Source organism: Trachemys scripta, chromosome 3, assembly GCF_013100865.1.
Source record: "Trachemys scripta elegans isolate TJP31775 chromosome 3, CAS_Tse_1.0, whole genome shotgun sequence".
Classification (NCBI taxonomy): Eukaryota; Metazoa; Chordata; order Testudines; family Emydidae; genus Trachemys; species Trachemys scripta.
This window is the reverse complement of record NC_048300.1, coordinates 66,599,654-66,627,522: the sequence shown is the minus strand read 5'-3', so window position 1 is coordinate 66,627,522 and position 27,869 is coordinate 66,599,654. Positions and strand designations below refer to the sequence as shown.

Genomic DNA, 27,869 nt, shown 5'->3' with positions numbered 1-27,869 from the left:
TTCATATTAGTATTTGAGCTAGACATTATTCCCTTGAATTTAAAAAGGGGTTGCAGTTAGAGGGAAATATGGTACTCTTTCCACCCATCCTCCCACCCAGTCTCATTGTTTAGCTGTTTTCCTTCTTCAGGTCTTATATCCCTAGACCATGCCCTGTCCTGGTTACATGCAGTTCCTATTTTCAGCTTCTCCTACTTTATCCTTGAATGCTGGCAACAAGACTATGCACTTGGTTAGCGTACAAAGGTCCCAAATCCTGCATGGCTGCACAAGCAACCCTTCATTTTCCCCTAGCCCCATGCTCAATAAGAGCATTTCCTCTGTATAGACTACGGGATCGAGTGCTCTGAAATATAAAGGCCAGATTGAGTACTTACTTTAAAAAATTATTTATCCTTTAGCTTCATCCAAACACCAACTATCAAACTAATAACAGAATGAACTCTGAGTTGGATGAGGGTACTAATTAAGATAATAAATATGAGAGCTAAATATTCTATGAACGGAGGATTATAGTTTTAGTCAATATAGGAATTATGCACTGGTGCTGAACTGATTGTTCCATTTGGCTTTCCTTCTACATTCATCAGGAAACCCCTGAGTAAGAATAAAAAAATTATCTCTAGTCTATAAATAGAATGGTCTGTTAGCTGCACAAAAGCACAATGCAAAGTATGATTATAGGCATTAAGCACAGCCCTTGAAATCAGATCAATTAGTAACAAAATTTGGTTTGTCTACATTTCCTAAAACTTCTTGAACAGAAAAAACTAAGTTAGAATAATACTCAGGGTCTAACTTAAAATCATCATAAGTAAGGAAAATTCAAAGCACTGTTGAACCAAGAAATTATGTCAATATGAAACATTTCTCTTTATCTTATTGTAGAATATGAGAATGTTTCTGTACAGTATTCCCCCTGGCGTGAAGCTAGTGGTAGTAAATCCACTGGGGATATAAAAACAACCTAAAATAGAAACTGGACTGGAGTCATGTAGGGCTAAATCCTGTCCCCCTGCATGAAGCTTGGGTAGCCAGGAATGACACAGGCTACAGAGGAGAAGGAATTCTACTGCAAGCCTCGTATCAAGAGCAGAGCAGCTCTGCACCTTTGGCTGCAGCCTTGCTGTTGCAGCAGTCCTACCTCTTTTGCAACCTCCACTCCAAAGGGGCAACAGCCTGGCTGAATCCATCTGCCTACCTAATCTTCTCTAAATTAGTGATTTTTATCTCCTATTATGTCTCCTTGTACTCTTCTTTTTTCAAAGCTAAATAATCCTGGACTGTTTAATCTCATATTTTGTCTTGCACAGCTTCTGTGTCTTCTTTGAGCCATGAAAAACAAGTGGGAAGTTAGTCAGGACCTTAATGCTCTTGCACTATTTCAAGTAACAGAACCTCTTATCAAAAAATGGATCCCAACAAACAAGAGTCTTCAGGCTCAATATGGATTAATTTAAGCAGAAAGCTAGAAGCCATTCATTGAACACTGATATCCATTAAAAGGGATCTAACCATCCTGGCAGATATTATTGTCACAATGAATACTGCCGAAACAGTACTTAAAACTTTGCATGTGTAGGATTAAAGCTGCTGCTTCAACTGCTTTTGAAACAACTCTTATGAGTGAAAATACCAGGTAATTGCACAATTAAAACTCTCCTACCTTGACTGTTGCAACTTCCTTCTCTTGGGACACCCATATCCTCCTCTTCCAGTTCACGTAAAGTGTGTACTTTCCTCCCGTTACCCTCACCATGTCACCCACTCCTTGAATCCCTCCATAATCTCCCACTTTTTCTCTTCATTAAATTGCGTTTTCTAGCCCTACCCTTTCACAATTCTGTCCCTTCCAACTATCTGCTCGTCTCTCTTATTGAGTCATCCTCCCACTCCTTCTGCTTTGCCAGTGATGCCACAATCAACCTACTATTTGTGTTGTTTCTCCCAGAAGTGTCTCCACATTTCTTTCAGGTTTCCCTGATACATGAAGTGCCCTCTGTGAACTAGTTTGTAAAACCACTACTCTCTCTTCTCCTTTGAATCCCTCCTCAAGACCTACTCCAAAACGATACATGGCTGGGAAGGATGCTAGGGGAGATTTAAGAGTTTATTTTATTAGATAAATATCAACAATAATTAAGAACAATTTAACATCCTGCCTTAAACTCGACTACAAACATTTCAGGCCAGGAATTACCTGTTCAATCATACAGCATATAACACAAAGGGGCCCTAGACTGATTAAGGCCTTTGGGTGTAATCACAATACAAATAATAAATAATGACAAATTAGAATAATTTCCCATGTCAAGAGAGCAAACATCATTATCACCCCATTTTAAAATGATTCGTGAATTTTCTAATACAGTATAAAACTTCCAGTGACTGGTATAAAATGAAACTCTCCTGCTTTCTCAGGAGAAAACTAAAGCTAATTTTTTCCCTGTATATTACATTGATTAAAATTTGAATAAATGCGCTAAGTACTTACTTATCCCTCATAGCACTGATTTTAATTTTGCATTTGCAAAATAATAATTTACCCATGAAGAAAAATGAAGACTGGAAATCATAGATTTCCAATCTTATTTTGGAGGTGGTATATTTAATACACGCAGAGAATTGTCTTTTGGTGCTGTGATCATGTGGGAATTTTCTGTAATATTTTTATGAATCCTATGTGTGCCTCGGTTTCCCCTATATCTTGCATGACTACCCAGTGGAGAAAAAGAATTAAGTTTCCCCTTTGGGCAGGCTAAGAGACTGGGGGGGGGGGGGGGGGACGAACTGGGCCTGTTCTCACTGTGGTCTGTGAATGCTGACAGGGGAGTGTGGCTGGGATAGTCTGCACTGGGGGATGGGAGTCTGCCCGAGGGCGCATACCTGAGTGTGTAACATGAGAACCCAGGAAGGGGTTAGAGGCCAGGTGACTCCTTAGCCCGGGAAACTGAACAAAGGCTGTGGGAGGGGTCGCTGAGGGGAGTGTGTTGGAAGCAGGCGGGAGAGATGGCTGGGAGGCAGAGATGGCTCTGACCTCCCAAGGGGGGCTGGGCTGGGGTGCCCTGGGACCCCAAGATGGACCTAACTGAGGGGGTCCCTGTTGTCTGTGCCTGCAAGACCTGTCTTGGACTGTATTCCTGTCATCCAAATAAACCTTCTGCTTTACTGGCTGGCTGAGAGTCGCAGTGGATCGCAGGAAGCCGGGGGTGCAGGGCCCTGAGTTCCCCAATACTCCGTGACAGGGGGAAGGGTGAGGGGGGGTGTGTGTCTCTTTCTCTTGCCTAATTATTTGAGTCTGATTGGGTCATTAAAAAGGACTGGCCAAGACCAACCCCATTTCAATGGAAAATCCCAGAAGACAATACAAAATCCATTCACCAGGACATTGCCACCTAGAAACCGACAACCTAGAGGGAGATGGATTTCCCCGCCTCTCACCAGCGGGGATGAACAAAGACTCCCATCTTGAGAACAAAGGATTAGAAAGTGTGAGATAGGGGGATAAAGAGTTGGCTTCTGGACAGAGTCGGGGCTCTCTCAATGAGGAACTGACTAAGGAGCAGACAAAAAGAGAGACGGAGCCTGAACACGGGGTTCACAACAGCTTGGTCGGGGCTCTTGGCTACCCAGAACAGACTATGCTTTAACCTTCATTCGTCTATGCTACCTTACGGACTTTCAGATTGTGTGCGCCAGGTGACTAATAAAATGGTTACTTTGTTTAAGAAGGCTGCCTGTGTCACTGTAAACACTCACTGGGACCACTTGCACCCTGAATGGTCACAGTACAAGCTTCCCACAGGAATTTGGCTTGGCTGGATTTGCTGTAGGGAGGCACAAATTGAGACAGGGATCACTGGGGGAGACAGCCTAGTCTTGGAAGACTCAGACAGACCTCTGTGGAACTGTGTGGGTCCTTGGGGCCCAGGACACTGCAGGGGTCACTCCCAGGAGATGGACTACAGTCTGGAAAATAGACCTATAAAGTTTTATTACATATTGAGGAAATGTAAGATGAGTTACTGTGTTCAGATATGTAGGTTGTGACAAACACAGCTTAAATCCAGCCTCAGAAGCACATATTACTGTTCATCTTCATTGTGAAAATATTTCTTGCAAAATAGCACTGTTCCAGTAGCTCACAGTCTAGGGTCCATATAAATAATGGGAATTGTGACCATAAAACTACTAGGACAAGATTTGACTCTTCGTGTCCTTTAAATGTGGGAGTGGTCATGTTTTTACTACCCTTCACTTTTCGTAAATGATGGACATGGTGAATAAATGGCCAATCCTGGGAAATGTATTAATGTGTTTTTTCTTCCTTTTCCCTGCCAGGAATCCCTGCCCCTTTCCCAGGTGCACTCTGACATCATCATCAGGGGCTAAGGTAGCAGAAGCTGCATGAAGAGGCTACAGCAGCCTTGAGATCACCAGAGAATCTGCAGCAGTATTGAGGAAGGTTGAGGAGAAATACAGCCCTCCCAACACACACACCTCCAAAACTGGAGGGAGGGATGGAGAAGCAGCACCTAAGTCTCTTCCTCACTCCTCCTCCCCAAGAACAGGAGCATGCTGAGAGTCAGGAGAGAAATACCCACTGGGCAGAACTCTCCTCCTAGCAGGAACCTGGGCAGCCTGGAGGTAGGTCAGGCAAGGGACACCTTCCAAAAATGTGGGTAAGGTGGCTGATGGGGGGCAAGTGCAGGATAGCTCAACAGGGATTACTGTGAACCCAGCCCTGGGCACTCCTCTTCCTACTGCGCTGATCTGCCAAGGGAGAAAGGGAGGAGAGATGGGCCTGCAATCATGTCTTCTCCCCCAAAACAGGAAATTCACCCTTGCCAAACTGGAGGAAGAAGTCATGAGTGACAGAGGAGACTCACAAGCTCCATCTCCTCTCTCCTGCCTTGCAATGGAAGGGCCACTAGGAGGGAATCTCTGTACAGATCTGTCCTGCTGGAAGCAGAGGTTTCTTCCTAGATATCCCAGCTTCCTCCTGGGGGCTGTTTCTCACATGCCCTCAAGGGAACTGGAGCAGTTTGAGGGGCAGAAATTCAGTTGCTCCTCTTTCACCTTCTCTCACTTTCCTTAAGACTGCTGCATCTTCTGCTGCCCCAGCAAGGAAATATGACAAGAAAATCAGTATCTTTCTGCAAACCTACCACTCCTTTAGCTTCCTGGAACTTGCTCAGCTACAGATGGAAGCATCTTTTGTTATTCTACATGAAAAGTCAGACCATGAGAAAGATTTTGACACAGCTACAGTGAGTTTGGATTTGGGATAGTTTACATGGGTATTTTCTCGCAGATAATTTTCTGTTTGTCATCTGCCTGGTTGAAGCTTGTCTAAACAGAGACAAGAGATAAAACTATTGCCATTCCATTCTTAAATATGAAATTAAAAATGCAAAAAGAAGTTATGGCTTGTTCTCAGGATAACCCACTTTGGCAAGCGCAAAGAACCCAACTGTTCCAAGTATCATGTTGCTCTTTGCAATGTTATCACACTCATCAAAAACACCTTGTTTCTATTCCAATACTTCATATTGATTAAGTTATATATATTGAAACCTATTATTCTTTGGAATCTGGACTACTATGGAAATAATAGGCATAAAATTCAGTATCGGTCTTCTCATATCTTGTTTAAGGTGTTATCCACCAGCAAAGAAGGAAGATCATCAAGTCATCTTATCCAGCTTTAGATTCACTTACATCACAGGTTTTAGAATTATTTTTATACATTTGTTCATAAAAGTAACAAGCTCTACTGCTCTTCCGATTATTAAGAGCTCTATACAAATAACACTCCACAGGAGAAAACTTTCTGGTACATTTTATATAAATAGTTTAAAATGGCAAATGTATATTGTTTAATAACTAGATATTAACCTGTAATATTTAAAGTTCTTCTGATGGGTAAGAGTGAAGAGTTGCAAGGCCAAGACTACATCACCAAGTATTAGTTTTTTGCATTTCAATATTCTCATGGAACAAAATACAGACAGCATATAGAGCAACAAAGGAACAACTTTTCCAGATCTTTATGGCTATCATGTTTTCAGAAAATACCTCAGCATTAACTAACACCAGAAGATCCTTCTCTGAGATTAAACTGTCTGAAAAACTAGGGTGTGGATTCCACTGTTTCATGCATGATGGACAATCTCTCATATGTGTCAGACTTTTTTTTGTTTGTTTGTTTGATCTGATTCGAGAAAGTGTACTTGTACGTTAGCTTAAATCTCTGGTCCACCAACATAAATTAAAGATGCCTAAAAGCAAAACACAGAACAGAAGTGACTTATTTATGCCATATGGAGCATTTTCTTTGGTCCTAAGAAAGCGCTATATTATAAGAGACTAGTAGCTTTTCAGCAAGTCCTAAGATAATGGTTCTTTGGAGAAGGCAGTCTTACATGTTTAAACAAATTACACCTCTACCCTGATAGAACGCTGTCCTCGGGAGCCAAAAAAATCTTACTGCGTTATAGGTGAAACCGCGTTATATTGAACTTGCTTTCATCCGCCAGAGTGCGCAGCCCCGCCCCCTCGGAGCACTGCTTTACCGCATTATATCAGAATTCGTGTTATATCAGGTCGTGTTATATTGGGGTAGAGGTGTATATGAAAACGATGCTGGGGAAACTAAAAGTTACTGACTCATTTGGATACACCTGTAAGGGACAGAAGAATAGGATCCTGGTAAAGGAGAGGAAGAAGTAGGACAGGCTATACAGAGAAACTCAAAGTACCATTCTTTCCAGATCTAAGCCTTGCCACTCAAAGACTTCAAGTAGATCTAGTAGCCAGCCAGAGGATTTTTAGAGATACAAGGTATTACTACTGCAATAACATACACCAAACTCAATAAATCAGAGTCACAAAATGTTTTCTTGGATACGGAGCCACTCCCCAATTATAGGACACAATAAGGTAAGTAAGTCTGCAGCCACTAACAGAATGAGTATTTAGAGGACTACTGACTGTATTCGAATCTCATTTGCTTTTAATAACTTCTCTATTCCAGGATGAGCGATTTTAACAGGGCTTTCCCGTCTAACCAGAATACAACAATGAGGTCACTGAGATCTGTTAAATACATTTTTTTTTTTTACAATTAGTTTAGGCAATGCAAGGTTGTCACATGGATTTTACAGTATAATCTAAAAGACACACCAAGGATAGGACCAGCAGGATCTCCCCCACTGGGAATTTCAGGCATGGAGGTAAACCCAGTGGCTGCAGTGCCAAGGTAGTCAGCTCCTTTCCTATCCCCAACTCCTGTAGCCCTCAATGTAGGGGCCATGGCTGGAGTGTGCTGCACTCTGGCTAGCCCCAAATGGTGCTGCACTAATCTACACCAGGGTCATAGCCAGGGAACAACTGGCCCCAGGATCTGGGAGCCACAGGTACCTCCCTTGCAACTCCCCTTCTCAGATGCACATAGCTTCCGACCTACCATATTTTGCTATCTGGTCACAATTTAATTATTTATTTGATTATAAAGGATGCTCTTAAACAACCAGCCTGTATTTAATTCACGTTGTTGGATTTTTTTAGAATCCACAATGCAGTGCTCATTTGATAATTGTCTACAAATTCATAATAGCCACTAACTTACTTGTTATTTTTGTCCCTTTTATTTGATTTCCATATACTGAATGTTCTCAATTAATAACTACAGAAACATAAATTTTAAACAATTTAAATTCTGTACATGTTTTAATTATTTTATAAATATAGTATATGCACATTGTTTATACAGGCATTATAATATATTCCAAAATGTTCATGATCCTTAAGTATCTTCCCCCTTTTGGGAGATAGATGGTATATAATTTGGAAATAGATTTAAGTTACCTTTTTTGTTACTATCATGTCTTAGGCCTAGATTCAGGGAAGCACATGCTTAAGTCCTATTGAAGTCGTGGGCTTAAGTGCTTTCTTAAATTGTGTCATTACTGAACAGTAAAGCATGTCATAATATACTGTGTCAACAGAAAAATACTGTATCAATGGCATAGCTATGTTCCATCTCAGATTTGCTAAGCTTGACTTAAGATCTGAAAATCAAATTGTGCTCCTGAGTAAGGCATCTGCAAGACATATTCAGCCCACTCTTATACCCATGCAAACCCACAGTATAAAGGAATGCAGTATCTGGCCCCACATTTGGAACTTCACTTACCACCTTCATTAGGGGAGGACCTTGACCAGTGTCTCCCCCAGCCTTGTGGCCTATGTCACCTCACCACATTTATGCAGAGTAGAGGCAGGGGTTTCACAACTGCGCTGAGTCCCTGGGGCAGCCAGAGAGTCAATCCCAAGTTATTGCTGTTTTAGTGTGATTAGACCTGTAACCCACACTGAAACCTGTTAAATCCTTGATATGCAAGTGGGGGGGAGGGGTACTATCACGTCTGTCCCCAGTGTATAATTAATAAAGTTAAAGCCTGCGGCTTAAGCCCGTCCCATGGTGTCTATAATTCATTCTCCTGCGTGTTCTGGTCAATTCAGTCGATATTGTTCAAGATAAAATTAAAACCAGTTGTCCTCTCCTAGCTATGTTGGCTCTGCAGTGCCACCAGAGTAAAAAGCATGCTGATGTGACTCTGAATACACACAGGAAGAAAATCTGAGAACAAAGACGCATTTTTACACCCACTTTTCGCAGTAGAAACACACGTTTGGAAGTCCATGAAGTTTTAATCATCTGATCACTAAACAACTCTAAAACCAGGGAGATTAATCCATGTGTGCAATGAAATTTTGTGTATGCGTTATGCTATTTTCCTCACATATCTTGAGCCTGCAGTCAGAATATATGAGGAATGATGCTCATTAAAAAAAGTACTAGATATATCTAGACTTGTCTACAGGATACTTTTGTCCGTTCGACTTTATAACTACAAATTCCAATCAACAACAAGAGTAAATAAAAGGAAAGTCTAAAAAAAGGTTTACAACAGATAAAGGAAAATAACAATTAATAGGACAGAAAAAGGTCAATTTATTTTCCTGTATACTTAAGAGATTAGGGCATGCCAATGTTTTCTGATGTACGATCCTACCATTTAAGAAAAACATTCCATAATTTCATATAACTAAAGTATACAACTGTCATGTCAATCCAATGGTAAAGGTTACTTTGTTATGCTAATGAAATTATAATCACAAAGTATGCTGAACCAAAATTTGCAAATTTTTTCTTTGAAATAAAGAAAGGCAAAATAATGCATTGTGAGATTTACTATTTGACTGAATAGATGTTATGTTGGAGGCAGTGTGGTCTAGTGATCAGAGAAGGGGTCTAAAGTTTTATATTGATTCTCTCTGTGGACTTGGGCAACTCACATACTGACATGCAGGCGGGAGGGATAGCTCAGTGGTTTGAGCATTGGCCTGCTAAACCCAGGGTTGGGAGTTCAATCGTTGAGGGGGCCACTTAGAGATCTGGGGCAAAATCTGTACTTGGTCCCTTGCTAGTGAAGGCAGGGGGCTGGACTCAAGGACAGGGATGGCTCTATTCTATGATTCTATGTTATTCAGGGGGGAGGGATAGCTCAGTGGTTTGAAAGACTTTACCATGTACTCAATTCAGAATAGTACAGCTCATCAGCAACAACAAAATGTGTTTCTTATAAGAAATATCAGTTACCCCACCTGCTAAGCCACGATACTAAATCAATCAAAGCATAGAATATTGCCCAGGCTTACAGGAAAACCAGTTCACAATTAAAGAAAGTCAGGAATAGCTCAAAACTGATACTTCACTACAGAGAAAGAGAAAGTCAGGTTACCAGCATTTATGGCCTGATCTGCATACCTTCAGTAGTATTGGTATGTAAAGATAGTCCAAACATAGTATAAACATCATGATAAAATGAGGGGGAAATGTCAAGGTTAAATAATTACATGTATATACATGCAATGTACCATCACCATAGAGAATCACCCAATTTTTTTTATTCAAAAATTATTTTTCTTTTTAAATGTAGGTGAGTTTAATGCTCACCTAAAACTGCAGTCCTCTTCTTATTTTCAGAATAAGGACAGGACAGGCTCTTCCAATGCAAGCTTCCCTAACTAAACTCACCCGAAACAAATTTGTTTGCATGGAATTAATATGACATTTGCTGCCATCCCATTGTTCACGCTGCTTGCATGTTCTCTCTCTTCCCCCTCCCTGTGACTGTCTGTTCTATTTAGATTGTAAGCTCTTCAGGCAAGGATCATCTAGTACTCTGTGTTTGTACAGTGCCCAGCACAATGAGGCTATGTGGTTTGACCTGGGGCAGTGGCGGGGGGGGAGGAGGGGGAGGGCAGCGGTGGCGGGTGCCCAGTCCGCACCCCCCCCCCGGCCAAGTGGCTCCCTCCGGCGGCCAGCCCCGGCCAAGAGGCTCTGGCACCGACGTCTCCAGCCCAGCTCGGCCCACACCGGCCCTAGCGACTCCAGCTCGGCTCAGGCCCCGGGGCACAGGCCCCGCCCGAGCGGCTCCGGCCCTGGCCTCAGCTGAGCACCACCAGCCCCGGTCCCAGCAGCTCCGGCCCAGCACGGCTCGGTTCGGGCCCCGGTTCCGGCCGAGCGGATCCGACCCGGACCCGATCCCGGCCCTGGGCGAGCAGCGATAGCCAAGCACCCCCAGCCCCGGTCCCAGCAACTCCAGCCCGGCTCGGCTTGGGCCCCGGTTCCGGTCGAGCGGCTCCGGCTCGGCCCCAGCCCTGGCTGAGTGGCGTCAGCCAGCGGCCGAGCACCACCGGCCCCAGCAGCTCCAGCTCCAGCGCCAGCCGGACCCAAGCCCCACGATCCCTCCCTATTTTCCTGGACATGTCCGTTTTTTTTGGAATTTCCTCCCGGATGGGGATTTGAGGACCAAAAAGCCACACATGTCCGGGAAAATCCGGACATATGGTAACCCTAACACATCCTGGATTTCTAATCCGTTTGTCAAAATGCTTCAACAATTTCAAAAGAAATACCAAGTATTTTTTATTTGTGTTCCTGTACTGCCACCTAATGGATAAAAGTTGCAAGAAGGCAAAGTAAGCTACTGAATTTGTCTATTTATAACCCTAGAGAAAAGCAATAGTTTATTTTATAAATGCAAAATGCTTTGCCTTACACAAACACTATACTGGATATTTTGTTGCTGTTTATAAATATAACCCCAAATCCACAAAACACATTTCTATTCTATATCCTATCAAAGTAGGCATGTCTGTTTTTAAACTATGTATACAACCTTTATTTCTACAACCCTGAAACAAAGAACTAAAACACTGTACTTATATAATAAACATATGCACACAGAATAATAATATATTAAGTACTGAAGTTATCCTAAAGCTAAATTAATAATACTTAGCAACTCAAAAAAGGTCTGGAAGACCATTTTAATGAATAATCTCACTCGGGGTGGGGGAGGAAAATAGGATTACTAGGGAGAGCCTAATTTCTGCAAAATTTCTGAATTTTAGGGGAAAAAAGAACATTTAGTTTCATTATGGGGTCAAATCAGTAATAACTCAATCATATAACAGCATTATGTCTCCATTATGCCTTCAATTGCTTTAACTGGATGAAAACTATAAGAAAACAAGAACATGTTTTAAAATAAACTAATTAGCAAAATGAGAGGGTCTTTGTTTATAAACTATATCTAATCCTACTTCATTCTGAAATTCATTCTTAAACCAAAAGATTTCCCAATTGAAGCAAAAACTAAATATTACCAATCCTGAATGTCCAAAGCTTAGAGGTACAGTAAACCATAAGTGCTAACCCAAAGTGTTCAAAAATTTTGAACCAGGTTTCAAAGATGATGAGGTTATCTAAAAATCATGAGATTTGCAAAATAAAATAAATAATAATAATGAATTAAATTATTTTCTAGTTTCTGAACCTTTGGGGGGCACCTGGGTCACATTTTCAATCTTTCTCTTCAACCATGGAGGCTAGAAATATTTTTTAAATGAAACCTGAAATTCTCAGGTAACCACATCTATATAAGAACTGGCGCTATAAGAAAAACACCAAATATCAGAAGATTTGTGATAAAAGATCATAACAGTTGGCAACGCTGAGTTATGAGGAAGGCTTAGTGGATAGAGCACTGGTTTAGGACTCCAGAGACATTCGTTCTATTCCTGGCTCTGCCACTGGCCCCCTTGGTGACCTTGGGCAACTCACTCCCCAGCCCCCATGTCTCAGTTTCTCCATCTGTAAAACAGAGGCCACGATACTTTCTTTTTTCTGACTACTAGAAGATGGGACTGGACAACCAGATCACACAATAAATTGTCCTGTTCTGTTTATTCTCTCTGAAGCACATGGCATCCGCTACTGTCAGAAGACAGGATACTGGGCTAGATGGACCACTGGTCTTACGTTCTTATCACAATTCTTAAAGCCAAGACATCACACATGCTTGTTTCCTAACCACAACCATTTCAGGAATTAAAATTGACAAAAAGATTAATGATTGGCCTGGAAATAACAGAAGATCAGATAGTCCCCCAGTTTATATGGCTAAGGCTGGAAAAATCAGTTAGCAATGGCCTTTTCTAGAAATACACAGGTTGCTTTTGGGTTTGCTAGTTTTTGTTAGGGATGGGGGGGGAGAGAATAAAGGGGGCTATTTGTGTCAGACCTCAGCAAATGAAGCTGGGGATTCATCCCTGACTCAGGATAAACACACACAGGAGGCAGGACATTCCACCAATTCACACTCATGAAATTTACACTGCATGTTCCATCAAGCAGAAGGGGTGCCCGTCCTGTCAGGTCGACTGCCCTTTAAATCCACAAATCACACCCTAAGATGTGTGTACCTCAGATCTGTGGAGGCCAGTACCAACTGTGCAGAAGCCCTGTGACTCGGCACTACTTCATGACCTCAGCCATGGACTCCATAGTGGTACAGCCCTTTGGGAGAAATGCTGCTGCTAGTGCCTACCCAGCTGACACCGCCACTACACCTCCTCAGGAGAGAGTTCACTGTGCAGGGCATAGAGCTTGTGTTCTTCCCCTTCTCCTGTGCACACCCAGACCCCATCTACTAGATCTGGGCCTCCTCTCCTCACAGAATCAGAGGGGTGATTTGTCCCATAGGATTTTCCAACTTCTGCCCCATCAGGTTTACAAGGTTCTGTGTAGTATGCTTCTCTCCACTGAGTGTGACCAAAATTCAGTCTACCTCCGATGCTATTACCTTTGTTTATGACCCTCACAAATAAATGAGATATTGTTTCTGCTTGAGGTCTTTTATATGTACAAGATCTTTTAGGGTTGTTGCTTTAGAGTTTTTTCCCTTCTGCGCTTATTCTACCAGATCAGGGGTCAGAGTTATATGCCTTCTGCATATTACACATATCTTCAGAAGTGACCATTACTGTACTATAATCCATCACCTTCACTCATTGTACCATTAACTGCCATCTTTACCTTCATACATAAACATATCTGCCTACATTGGGAAATTATGTCATGTTAGTTGGAACATAAACATAAGAACAGCCATATTCGATCAGACCAATGGTCCATCTAGACCAGTATCCTGTCTTCAGACAGTGGCCAGTGCCAGATGCTTCAGAGGGAATGAACAGAACAGGGCAATATATCGAGCGATCCATCCTCTTTTGTCCAGTCTCACTTACTGGCAGTCAGAGGTTTAGGGCCACCCAGGGCATAGGGTTGCATCCCTGACCATTTTGGCTAATAGCTATTGATGGACCCATCTTTCATTAACTTATTTAATTTTTTTTTTAACCCAGTTATAATGTTGGCCTTCACAATATCCCCTGGCAACAAGTTTCACAGGTCAACTGTGTGTTGTGTGAAGAAGTACTTCCTTATGCTTATTTTAAGCATGTTGCCTATTCATTTCATTGGGTGACCCCTTGCAAAGAATTCTTTTAGCTTCTTTTCAACAGCCTTGTCTTTGAGTGTTCCTTTAGCACCTTGATCATCTAGTGGCCCAACTGATTTGTTTGGCAGACTTCCTGTTTCTGATGTACATAACAAATATTTTGCTGTTAGTGTTTGTGTTTTTAGCTAGTTGCTCTTCAAATTCTTTTTTGGCCTGCCTAACTATACTTTTACACTTGACTTGCCAGAGTTTATGTTCCTTTCTATTTTCCTCAGTAGAATTTGACTTCCAATTTTTAAAGGATGCCTTTTTGTCTCTGCCTCTTTTATTCTCTTGTTTAGCCATGGTGGCATTCTTTTGGTCCTCTTACTATTTTTTTTCCTGTATTTGGGGGATATATATATATATATATATATATATAGCTTGAGCCTCTATTATGGTATTTTTTTGAAGTTTCCACGCAGCTTTCAGACATTTCATTCATTTTAATTAGCCTACTAATTTTTGTGTAGTTCCCCTTTTTTTAGTTAAATGCTACTGTGGCGGGTGTCTTTAGATTTAACATACTTGCGGAGGAAAAAATACTGATTACATAATGATCACTACTACCAAACGGTTCAGCTACATTCACCCCTTGGACTAGATTGTGTGTGCCACTTAGGACTAAATCAAGAATTGCCTCTCCCCTTTTGGGTTCCAGGACTAGGTGCTCCAAGCAGCAGTCATTAATGGTATTTTATACTTTGAAATCTCAAGCAAAGCTGATTGGGTTTCCTCATGCACATACCACACAACAGCCTGTAATTACGGAAGCCAAGAGAGATAAACCAACCATATTTTCATTTCTTGCTCTGCTTGGCAGAACAGTGTAAACAGGCCTAATCAGTGTAAAAAAGGCAGGTGGAGGAAAGATGACATTGCTGTCACAAAGGACGGACTTCCTATCAGGGTCAGTTCAAGCAAATCTCGGGTCGAACAACTGGGAGAACTTCTCTTGCCTGTAATGTCCAAGATTCACTGTGTGTGCAACCTCCTCCTCCTCCCACCCCCAAACTCCTTTGGAAGTTTCCTATTAAGCAGAATGTTGACAGTTGAGCCTGACCTGATCTTGGAGGGTTTATATTTTCAGTAACATATAATTTCTCTTCTAAGCATGTTTAATGGAAGTTATGAAAGTTGTAACAACGAGCTGAACAAATAACTGGGTTATTAGGCTTATTATAATTATGGGCCTGCTGTATAAGTATGTGGCCTTGTGGGAATAGTTATGCTAAAGGCTGGGATCTAGCTGAAATCTTGTAGGTGTACTGAGATAACCCTAGGTCATAAATTCTGCACACTCCTTCTGAGAAGACAAATAAGTGACCACAAAAAAGTACAGTACATGGCAGAATTCCACAAAAAGTGAGTTCGGGGAGTGGTGGCTTTAGCAAGTGGTTATTAAGCAGAAATCAGATGATTAGCCTACTATAAAATACAGAAATTATTAAGAAATGTATCGTGTACTTTATCAATATTCATAATTAAAGTTGCAGCTATGGAAAGCTGAAATGCCAAATGTGAATAATAGACAGGTTTTAATCTTGTTAGTCATGGAAATTGATCAGATATGGCTATATATCCAGAAGGTAACAAAGTTGGGGTACAACATATTCAATTTAGTTCCCTATTCTCGGGTTTGTCAGGTCCCCGAGATGGTTTAAACTGAATCAGGACCTCCCTTCTGATGAATTCCCTTTACTTTTCCTTATCTGTTTTCAGCAGTCTCTGTAAAGTTGTAAGTATGCACAATACAAAGACTGGAAGTATAAACAATGCAGGAAACCACTTTACTATACTTATCTTATAATTACATATATTAATTTTCCTATGATTTCAATTATATGTCTGTATTAATTAAAATCCACCAATTTTATCTTCTTAATTAACTCTAAGTAGCTCCCCGCTATCTGTAAAAAGTGCATATTGCATCCCAACAAATAATTGATTAGGCTACAAGAAGGATTGGAAGAACATCCAATATGTGCGCCAGTCATGGCACAGTTAAAGTACAAGAGTTTGAAGGAATTTTAGTTTTGTTGAATTTTAACAATGAGGAATTTTCAAAAGGGGATGACTCAATATCAAGCCCAATTCCAAAGTCCTTCTCATAAACAGGAGACTCTTGTGTACAGAAGAGAAAAACTCTTATTGAGAAGGTGTCTTTATTTATTTCATACAGCCATTAAAGATCCTCAGCTCCCCAGATCGCTTATTCAACTATGAAGTCACAGCAAATTATGCATCAGATCCAAACTAGAAGAGAGGTGTATTCAGCTCTACAGGCAATGTCTAACTCACTAGGCCACTATGCCTTCCAGCCAAGTCACTCAACTTCCCCGAGTCTCATTTACCCAATCTGAAAAATGCAGCTAATAAAGATTTTTGCATTTACACTGTGATTTTTCCATGTGCAGATCTCACAGTATTTTACAAAGGCAGCCATGCATTCTGGCATAAATTTTCAATGATTTTTTGAGTGCTGAACCTGAGACACCTTAAAGGAACATGATTTTCAAAGGGCAGATGCTCAATACATTTTGAAAATCAGACCAATTTAATACGTGTCTACTTGGGCACCCAAAATCACTAGGCACTTTTAAAAATTTAGACCTATTCGTCCAAATTCTATAATTTCCCTAGGTACAGAGACTTGAAACAATCTGCATTAAAGGTGCCAGTGGTCTAGTGCCGGGGTCCCTAAATTGTGGTATGTGAGCTTGATGCTCCACAAATTCACTTCACAACAATTTTTTTAAATGATTTTCAAGTTTAGTAACTGCTGGTCTAGTGAATACGAAATACACCAGCTACCTCAGAGAGTAGAGATCAGTTTCCATCTCTGCCACATGCTTTTTTTGTACCTTTGTGAGACTGGGCCTGGATTTACAATCTTTTGATAGATTAATGGAAGTTAAGAAAACATCCAGTCTATCCAAGAGTGGACTAATATCCACATCTTTTAAAATATCTCATTTACTGATAACCTGTTTCTCAAGCCATCGACTCCAGCTAGAAAATCCTCCACTTTGGAGCAGTTTATGAACCAGGATTTTCACTTGCCATTGAATCCAGAAACACTAATCTTGTCCATTAGTCTCCCAGACTCTCCAGACTAAAACTGACAAGGAACAGATGGAAACATGAGTACAGCATTAAATTAATTCATAAAAATGAGGGGAAGGCTTACTCTTAAAATAATCAGTATAAGTAAATTTCCACGTTGTTTGTTTGCTTTCCTAACTGATTACTATAATCAAAATGCAGAAAGTTGGTGGGGAGGGGGTTTAAAGCAATTAGGAGTGTACGCAAGTGCATATGATCAACAAAAACTTCATTATTAAAAGAAAAAAGGAACTGACAAGATGTGTATGTTAGAAACATATAACTGATTGCTAATGTAATCATACTTCTCAGTTCTCAACCTATCAAGGTCCAAATTTGGGGCACAATTTATGACACATACTCAAAATCAGACACAAAATAATGCATTAATGTATTAAAAGTTACACCTCAGTGTATACAACTCTTTCTATAATCTCATTTTCATGATTCTTAGAATCATAGACTATCAGGGTTGGAAGGAGGTATTCCAGTCCAACTCCCTGCTCAAAGCAGGGCCAATCCCCAACTAAATCATCCCAGCCAGGGCTTTGTCAAACCTGACCTTAAAAACCCCTAAGGAAGGCGATTCCACCACCTCCCTAGGTAACCCGTTCCAGTGCTTCACCACCCTCCTAGTGAAAAAGTTTTTCCTAATATCCAACCTAAACCTCCGCCACTACAATTTGAGACCATTACTCCTTGTTCTGTCATCTGCTACCACTGAGAACAGTCTAGATCCATCCTGAAAGGGGGTTCCAAAGAGGTAGTTGAAAGCAGCTATCAAATCCCCCCTCATTCTTCTCTTCTGCAGACTAAACAATCCCAGTTCCCTCAGCCTCTCCTCATAAGGCATGTGCTCCAGACCCCTAATCATTTTTGTTGCCCTCCGCTGGACTCTTTCCAATTTTTCCACATCCTTTTTGTAGTGTGGGGCCCAAAACTGGACATACTACTCCAGATGGGGCCTCACGAATGTCAAATACAGGGGAATGATCATGTCCCTCAATCTGTTTGCAATGCCCCTACTTATACAGCCCAAAATGTTGTTAGCCTTCTTAGCAACAGGGCACACTGTTGACTCATATCCAGCTTCTCATCCACTGTAACCCCTACATCATTTTCTGCAGAACTGCTGCCTAGCCATTCGGTCCCTAGTCTGTAGCAGTGCATGGGATTCTTCCGTCCTAAGTGCAGGACTTTGCACTTGTCCTTGTTGAACCTCATCAGATTTCTTTTGGCCCAATCCTCTAACTTGTCTAAATCCCTCTGTATCCTATCCCTACCCTCCAGCGTATCTACCACTCCTCCCAGTTTAGTGTCCTCTGCAAACTTGCTGAGGGTGCAGGCCACACCATCCTCCAGATCATTAATAAAGATATCGAACAAAACCGGCCCCAGGACCGACCCTTGGGGCACTCCGCTTGATACCACTCCGAACTAGACATGGAGCCATTGATCACTACCCACTGAGCCCGACGATCTAGCCAGCTTTCTGTCCACCTTATAGTCCATTCATCCAGCCCATACTACTTTAACTTGCCGGCAAGAATACTGTGGGAGACCATATCAAAAGCTTTGCTAAAGTCAAGGAATAAGGATTCTACTTTTGATGTAAATAATTTCACAATAAAAGTGAGGGGACATGTAATCTGTATGGATCATAGACACACTGAGATTGAAATGAGGGACATTTGAGAGATACGGTTATAAATTGGCTTGCCAGTATTAAATTTTTGTTAGTAAATGTCAATAAACATTGATTTCAATGTAATAGCAAATTTTTTTTAAGTACATCAGAAGCAGGAAGCCTGCTAAACAACCAGTGGGATCACTGGACGATCGAGGTGCTAAAGGAGCACTCAAGGACGATAAGGCCATTGCGGAGAAACTAAATGAATTCTTTGCATCGGTCTTCACGGCTGAGGATGTGAGGGAGATTCCCAAACCTGAGCCATCCTTTTTAGGTGACAGATCTGAGGAACTGTCCCAGATTGAGGTAGCATTAGAGGAGGTTTTGGAACAAATTGATAAATTAAACAGCAATAAGTCACCAGCTTCTGTACCAGATGACTGGAGGATAGCTAATGTGACACCAATTTTTAAAAAGGGCTCCAGAGGTGATCCTGGCAATTACAGGCCTGTAAGCCTGACTTCAGTACCGGGCAAACTGGTTAAAACTATAATAAAGAACAATATTGTCAGATATATAGGTGAACATAATTCGGTTTTAGTAAAGGGAAATCATGCCTCACCAATCTACTAGGATTCTTTGGGGGGGGGGTCAACAAACATGTGGTCCAAAAGGATCCAGTGGATGTAGTGTACTTAGATTTTCAGAAAGCCTTTGACAAGGTCCCTCATCAAAGGCTCTTATGCAAGGTAAGCTGCCACGGGATAAGAGGGAAGGTGCTCTCATGGATTGGTAACTGGTTAAAAGATAGGAAACAAGGGGTAGGTATATAAATGGTCAGTTTTCAGAATGGAGAGAGGTAAATGGTGGTGTGCCCCAGGGGTCTGTTCTGGGACCAGTCCTATTCAACATTTCATAAATGATATGGAAAAAGGGTAAACAGTGAGGTGGCAAAATTTGCAGATAATACAAAATTACTAAAGATAGTTAAGACCCAGGTAGACTGAGAAGAGCTACAAAAGGATCTCTCAAAACTGGGTGACAGGGCAACAAAATGGCAGATGAAAGTTAAAGTAATGCACATTGGAAAACATAATCCCAACTATACATATAATATGATAGGGTCTAAATTAGCCATTACCAACTCAAGAAAGAGACCTTGGAGTCATTGTGGATAGTTCTCTGAAAACATCCACTCAATGTGCAGCGGCAGTCAAAAAAGCTAACAGAATGCTGGGAATAATTAAGAAAGGGATAGATAATAGGACAGAAAATATTGTATTGCCTCTATATAAATCCATGGCACGCCCACATCTTGAATACTGTATGCAGACGTGGTCACCCCATCTCAAAAAAGATATATTGGAATTGGAAAAGGTTCAGAAAAGGACAACAAAAATGAACGGCTTCCGTATGAGAAGAGATTAATAAGACTGGAACTTTTCAGCTTGGAAAAGAGACGGCTAAGGGGAGATATGATTGAGGTCTATAAAATCATGACTGGTGTAGAGAAAGTAGATAAGGAAGTGTTTTTTACTACTTCTCATACCACAAGAACTAGGGGTCACCAAATGAAATTAATAGGCAGCAGGTATAAAACAAATAAAAGGAAGTATTTTTTTTACACAACGCACAGTCAATCTGTGAAACTCCTTGCCAGAGGATGTTGTGAAGGCCAAGACTTTAACAGGGTTAAAAAAAAAAAAAAAAAAAAACAGATAAATTCATGGAGGATACGTCCATTAGCCAGGATGGGCAGGAATGGTGTCCCTAGCCTCTGTTTGCCAGAAGCTGGGAATGAGCGACAGGGGATGGATCACTTGACGATGACCTGTTCTGTTCATTCCCTCTGGGGCACCTGGCACTGGCCACTGTCGAAAGACAGGATACTGATCTAGATGGATCTTTGGTCTGACCCAGTAGGGCCGTTCTTATGTTCTTAACGTACACACACAAACCAATGAAAAAATATTTCCATCCATAATAACTGATGTTTACAAATAGGCAAATCGTTGATTTAATATTTAATTTGTATATTTTGACACATGATGTTGACAATTTGTGCTTCAACTGTAATAAATATTTAACTTTTTGAATCTGAATGTTTACCGTTATTAAATAATTACTGTCAGACACTCCCTATTGTTTGTCCCCTCCCTAATTTCCCATATCTGTGATCATTTACATTGATAAAAATCAGGGGGAACTGCTTAAAAATAAACATCGATCTCTGATAAAAATTATTTTAAAAAACAATCCATTTCTGCCAAGCCTACACATAAATCTCATCCTCCCCTTACCACTGCTCTTCCTCTCACCCTGTGTCACTGCCATGCCGTCCCTTCTTGCGTTATGACTGGCCAATAGCACAACTCAGCACGGCAGTGCCCTTCCCTGCCGGCCCTGCTTGCTCTACCGAGCCCGCCCGGCGCTAGATACAAACTCCTAATGTCCAAAAACCGGGCTACAGGCGCGCACCGGCGGGGAGCAGGGCTCTGAGCTGCAGCCCGCCCTGTAGCCAGGGTGGCGCGGAGTGGGGTGAGAAGGGGCCGGGCGGGAGGGGGTCCTGTGTTACACACGTGGCCAGTGGCCGTGAGGGCTGCACAGGACGGGAGCCGGGCTTCGCGGTGGTCTAGGGGTCTGCAACGCGTGGCGTGGGCGCCCCACGCAGGGCAGGCTCCGCCGGACGCGGCTCGGGTAGGGGCAGGGGCGGGTGGGTGTGTTTGCGGGGAAGCCCTCCCAGCGCGGGGAGGGGCAGCGGGCGGGGACGCGTGCAGGCGGGAAGGGCGGCTGGGGGCTGCCGGAGGACCCGGCCCCGCTCGGTACCTGCGCAGGCAGCGCTCGCACACGCCACCCAGTCGCTGCTTGGTGACGGTGCAGGCGAAGGGTTCGGCCCGGTACAGCAGCTCGCCGGGCCGCGCCCGCTTCAGAGCGCGGAGGCCGCTGCCCCTGCCCGGGCTGGGGAACTTCTCCAGCCTCCCAGGCTCCATGTCCCGCGCCGCAACCCCTTTCAGCTCCCACGTGGTCCGGCCCCGGTAGCCGCCGGAGCCATCTTTAGTGAGGGCAGAGACCCGCTTCCCCCATGCCATCACCTGCCTCCCTCCTGGGGCCTAGCAGCGAGAAAAGCCCCGCCCTGCGGCGGGTTGGCAATGGGGGCCGAGGGCGAGGAGAGCCCCAGCCCGCCGCAAGGCTGCCCCTGCCTGAGGGGGCGGCCTGGACTCTTCCCGGCCCCAGGGATGAAAGGAAGGGCCAGGTCTCCCTGCGCCCCAGGCAGCTAGCACGGGGCTGGTGTCCCTGTCCACGTCCCCCACTGCCCTGACAGAAAGCGCCCGAGGGCTAGGGTGCGGGGAGTGAACATCCCTGCGCTGTGGTACCTGTACCTAGTGGCAGGGTTACCACCTGGCTGGTATTTGACCAGGGTGGCCGTTTTTATGGATTTGCCAGTTGCCAGAAAAATAAACTGCTGGGTTGTTGTTGATTTTTAACCTAGGGTTAAAGATTTGCATTATTATCACAATACACTGGGATATCTAATGTTAAAAGCGTCTGTGTCTCCAGCTATTCCCACTTCTGCAGTTGAAGTGATAATAGATCAAAACTGTTGAAAATACAACAGCTGCCTGCCCACCAACATGCAAGTGCCCCGTGCCTGGGGGGTGGGAGGGTTGAGTCACATGAGAGTGAGAGGACATGTGATGTTATCAATCTTACCTATGTGTTATCTGTCTACAGGACTGGCCTTATTGATGGGCCACCCAAGTGACCAACCAGGGCACCATGGTCAGGGGGATGCCATGCAGGAGTGTCGAACTGCACGCTGCTGGCTGGCAGAGGAACACCACAAACTTGCAGAGGCAATGCGGGGGTGGGAGGGAGATTTCTCCCTGCTTCCCCATGGAGGAACATGGGGGGGTGGGTGGGTTGCCAGTGGTGATGGACAGATACTGCTCACACACACAGCATTCCTCTGTGTCCCTCCCCACCAGGAGGACTGCGAGGGGGGGAGCAAGGAACAATACCAAGAGGTCTGTGCACCCAGGTAACTTTCCCCACCTGGGCTGTGCTATGAGGCGAGCATCAGGAGCTGCTGCTCTCTGCTCTTCCCTTATGCAGCCTAGTTAGGGAAAGTGAGATGGATGAAGGCAGGGCTGGCGGTCGCCTAGGGCGCTACAATTTGGGGGGCAGCGACCGAGGCAGTATTTCAGTGGGGGAACCTTCTGCCACCTATGTGGGGCGGGGGGGGGGAGGCATTTCGGGGCGGGACCTTCCGCTGCCTAGGGTGGCAGTGGCACTCCTGAATGAAGGGAGCCCTGACATTGCTCCTCGCTCCCCCCTCACAGTCCCCTATGGAGACATGAAGGAGCAGTGTTCGGGGGGGGAGCAAGCGGCAGTTCCAGCCACTTTGTGCATCCAGGTCAGTTTTCCCATGTGGGCACAGGAGGGGAGTGTAAAGATTAGGGGCACAGGAGGGGGTGTAGGGATTAGGAGTGAAGGGGACACAGTGCAGCACAAAGGGTGGCAATATACCATATATCATGCCACCCTTCTCTGCTGCTGCTGGCAACAGCACTGCCTTCAGAGCTAGGGGCCCAGCCAGCAGCCACCACTCTCTAGCCGCCCAGCCAGTGCTTAATTTCTGCCATTTGTATATTGCTGTGGCTAAGCCTCAGCACCTTTCAATACAAATGAAGCACTGGTGGGAGGCAGGAGGCCTTTGGGGGGAACCCATGGGGGCCAAGGGCACCAAAATACAAGTTCACACAGGGTACCATTTTCCCTAAGACCAGCCCTGTCTCTCTAGATACTGTAAGTGGCTGTTGAAGGGGAGGGCCAGTTGCAGAGCTCACTTGTGGTTGGGGTTGTGGCAGGCTTGCCATATGGGGGATGTTGGTGGGTTTTTTGCATTTCAAAAGGTGGTTAACCTAACCCACAGGGGAACTGAGGCTATAGAACCAGTTGGGCAGTGATGGTGGCAGGTATTTGCCATCAGCACCTGCTGCCCAGCAGCACCTCTGGGCCTGGCCTAGGGGCAGCACTTCTCAGGTTCATCTCAGCAGATGGAAGGCCTCACCGGGGAGCAACCAGTGCTGGGTTTCACTGACTGAGGAAATGGGACCTATACTGACATGCCTTCAGTCCATCACAGATCTCCAGAGCCTGCAACTAGTCAGTCAGGAGACAAAATGTGGGGCTCATTGGTAGGGCTGGCCACAGTATTGGGGGAACCTGCTCTCCTCATGTTTGATCTATACAGCAGTTATAGCTACCACCCCCAAGTATTTTTCCTGCTGATCATCTGATACCGGTCTTGAATAGGGACACAGATCTGGCCCACTAATCTACCTTTACCTTGTATTTCCTCCAGAGGGCCCTGCAGAGTTGATGCTGTCGCCTCTCATTGTTCTCAGATAAAAAACTCTTTTCTTGCCTTGAAAAGCAGTACCACCCATGTGCTGCTCACATGTGAATATCTTTCACCTCTTTCAGGTAATCTTGCACTATATGGGTTGAATGGGTTTGGAGCTGGCATAGCTGTAATTGGCTAGCCCTAGATTCAGGGCTAACCAACATCCCCATCTCTTGCTGGCCATTTCAGTGGCCTCTCTTATAGGTTATTAATTAGCATAACAAAAAATTCCTATCTGTTTTGCATATAATTTTATTCTTCCTTTTTTCCCCTCTGTTACATTTAACATTCTGACCACACTCTGCCTTATTTGCTCAGAAGCCCACCACATTATTCCCAGCCACCCTAACCTAAATGCTAGTGAGGCAATTGAATTCTCTTTTCCTCTTCTGAGTTCCTATTTAACTCTTAAATTAATTCTAATAATTTGCACTTCTAGAGCATCTCCAGGTGCTTTCACAAATATTAATAAATTGGCCTCATGTACTTTTCTTTCTCTCTATTCATTGCATAGGGACCCTAGGCACCTAACATGAGAGTGATAGACCTCACTGTTTCTCTAGGGGCCTAAAGTTAGCTGTTGAGATGCTGAGCATCAACACTTAAGTCCCTTTGTGGATCCAGGCTGTAGTATCTGGAAGATCTGAGGCAGTTGGGAAGGTGGGGCAGGGGAGGAGAGTGTTTACTGGCCCCTTCAGATGGAAAAGCCTATAGAGATGTGCCTTAATTCTTGCCTCTCAGTCACTCACAGTACATCTGGCATACAAGTAAGTACCTTGTCAGAAAAAAAAAATAGGTCAGTGTACCACAGCATTAGATGGGGGGAAATGATTACACATTTCATAATGGTACAGAGCTTTTTTTGTTTTTAAACTCCATAAACACATTGCAATACGAGAAAACAGAAGTCTAAACCTGAGTTTGGGACTCCATTATTCTAGAAACTATACAAATCCATTGTAAGAGATACACAGGTATTGAACTTTGAGACAGAGTGTAGTATTTTAACAAAAATGGAATGACTGGGTCTGACAATTGTCCACAGTCAGATTCATCTAGAAAGATGATTGTGTGTGTGTGTGTTGCACTCACCTGAAATCCAGGGCCGCCCAGAGGATTCAAGGGGCCTGTGGCAAAGCAATTTTGGGGGCCCCTTACATAAAAAAAGTTGCAATACTGTAGAATACTATATTCTCGTGGGGGCCCCTGTAAGGCCCAGGGCCTGGGACAAATTGCCCCACTTGCCCCCTGGCCAGCACTGCTGAAATCTCCCAAAGCAGGCCATTTTATTTACAAGTTCAGTTCCTGATCCTTTTGGGGCTATCATAGTGATCTGGTGAACATATGTTTAGATTAAAATAGAGGACAAGAGATTGTGTAGGTGTTGGACAGTTTCCATGGGGAAGGCAACTCCTGCATAATGATGGCAGTGAAAGCCACCAATTAGTAGTTTGGGGTTTTGCAGAGCAATGGTAGCCAGTTAGAACATTCAATTGAAGTAGTCAAGTAAATGGGGAAGGAGAAGCAGGGAGCCAGAGGACAAAGTAATGGCCCATGAGAAAGGGCCAAAGCCGGTGAGATGCAGAGTGCTCCTGTGTGGTTCTGAGTGTTGTCTGTTTACAGTAAGTAATGGGAGTTGGCTGAGCTCACTCATCTCTTCGGTCCCTCTTTCCTCAGTGGTTCCCCTCAGTGTACCAGTAGGGGGAATCCACATGCTGTTCTATAGCAACTGAGAGTAGTGTGCTTCTGCTGAAACAATCTTAACACACAGACAAACTTCTGGTCAATTGCTTTTTCATTTCTAACACCTTTTTGTTTGCAGTAACAGTTTAGTATTTTCATCTTCAATTACTTAACTTTCAACTGCAATATGCTGTTATAAGATAAATCCATTGTATTTGCATTCAGTAATCAGACACTCCTATTTGATCACATACCAAAAAAGAAAAAAAAGTATTAATTATGGCTGTAGTACATAAATCATGAAATTGGTCATGATGATAGGACATTCTTTAGCACTTTCTCTCAGGATAAAAATGAGATGGAAACAAAATTACCTGTGAGGTCACCTAGCCATTCTCTCTTGGCAGCTGCAGGATTATGCTCCACAGTATTTTTTTTTTAAATAATAGTCTTAAAATTACTGAAGCAATGTGACTTTGAAATAGTATTAGTAACTATGACTAATATATATTTACATAATTCAGACAAGATATTATGTAGGACTGAATGAGAAGGAACTAAAGAATCATCCATTAATCCACATCCAGCCCACAGTAACTTTGAACAAAGTAATTACCATCATAAAAATATAAAGACAGGCCCTATTGGGTCAGACCAACGGTCCATCTAGCCAAGAATCCAGTCCTCTGATAGTGGACAGTGCCAGATGCTTTGGAAGGAATGAACAGAACAGGGCAATTTTGAGTGATCTATCCTGGTCATCCAATCTTAGCTTCTGACAATCAGAGGTTTAGGGACACAATCCCATGCTCCAGGTGTCCCTAACTATCTTGGCTGATAGTCAGATGCACCTATTCTCCCTAAACTTATCTAATTCTTTTTTGAAAGCAGTTATACTTTTGGCCTTCACAACATCCCCAAGCAGTGAGTTCCATAGGTTGACTGTGCATTGAGAGAGGTACTTCCTTTTGTTTGTTTTAAACTTGATGCCTATTAAGTTCATAGGATGGCCCTGGTTCTTTGTTATGAATCCCTTCAAATAACATATTTCCCGTTCCCTTTCTCCACAACATTCATGATTTTATAGACAGTCATGTCTTCTCTAAAAGGGGGAAAATGATCAAAGGAACAAGCCCAGTCTCATTTCTCCTTATATGGAAGCTATTCCATACCCCTAACCATTTTTGTTTTCCTCCTCTCTACCATTCGCAAATTATATCTTTTTGCTACAGGGTAACCAGAACGGTATGCAGTATTCAAGGTGTGGGAGTACCATGAATTTATGTAGTGCAGGGGTAGGCAACCTATGGCACGTGTGCCGAAGGTGGCACACTAGCTGATTTTCAGTGGCACTCACACTGCCTGGGTCCTAGCCACCAGTCTGGAGGGCTCTGCACTTAAATTTAATTTTAAATGAAGCTTCTTAAACATTTAAAAAACCTTATTTACTTTACATACAATAGTTTAGTTATATTATAGACTTAAAAAAGGAGACCTTTTAAAAACATTAAAATGTATTGCTGGCACGCGAAACTTTAAATTAGAGTGAATAAATGAAGACTCGGCACACCACTTCTGAAAGGTTGCCGACCCCTGATATAGTGTCATTATGATATTTTCTGTTTTACCTGTCCCTTTCCTAACATTGTTAGCTTTTTTGACTGCTCCTGCACACTGAGCAGATATTTTCAGAGAACTATCCACAATGACTCCAAAAATCTAATTCTTGAGTGGTAACAGCTAATTTAGAACTCAGTTTATATATGGAGTTAGGATTATTTTTTCCAATATGTATTACTTTGCACTTAGCAACATTGAATTTCATCGGCTATTTTGTCAACCAGTTTTATGATATCCTTTTATAACTCTTCACTGTCAGTTTTGGACTTAACTATGTTGAGTAATTTTGTATTGTCTGCAAACTTTGCCACCTCACTAGTCACCCCCTTGTCCAGGTCATTTATTAATATGTTGACTAGCACAGGTACCAGGGGGACCCTACTATTTACATCTTTTTCCTTTCTGAAAAACTTACTATTTATTCCTATCCTTTGTTTCCTATTGTTTAACTAGTTACTGATCCATGAGAGGATCTCTATCTTATCCCATGACTGCTTACTTTGCTTAA

The 27,869-nt window shown here is 43.0% G+C and overlaps 1 protein-coding gene across 1 annotated transcript in view; it reads right to left on the bottom strand.

Annotated features, from left to right (window-relative positions):
* SMYD3 (SET and MYND domain containing 3) overlaps positions 1 to 21,729 on the bottom strand; it is a 634,393-nt gene extending 612,664 nt beyond the window's left edge. The window contains exon 1 of the mRNA XM_034764985.1: positions 21,478 to 21,729. Within this exon, the coding sequence (XP_034620876.1) occupies positions 21,478 to 21,641 (164 nt within the window). The 5' untranslated portion in view covers positions 21,642 to 21,729. The remainder of the gene's footprint in view (positions 1 to 21,477) is intronic.
* Between the last annotated feature and the right edge of the window lie 6,140 nt (positions 21,730 to 27,869).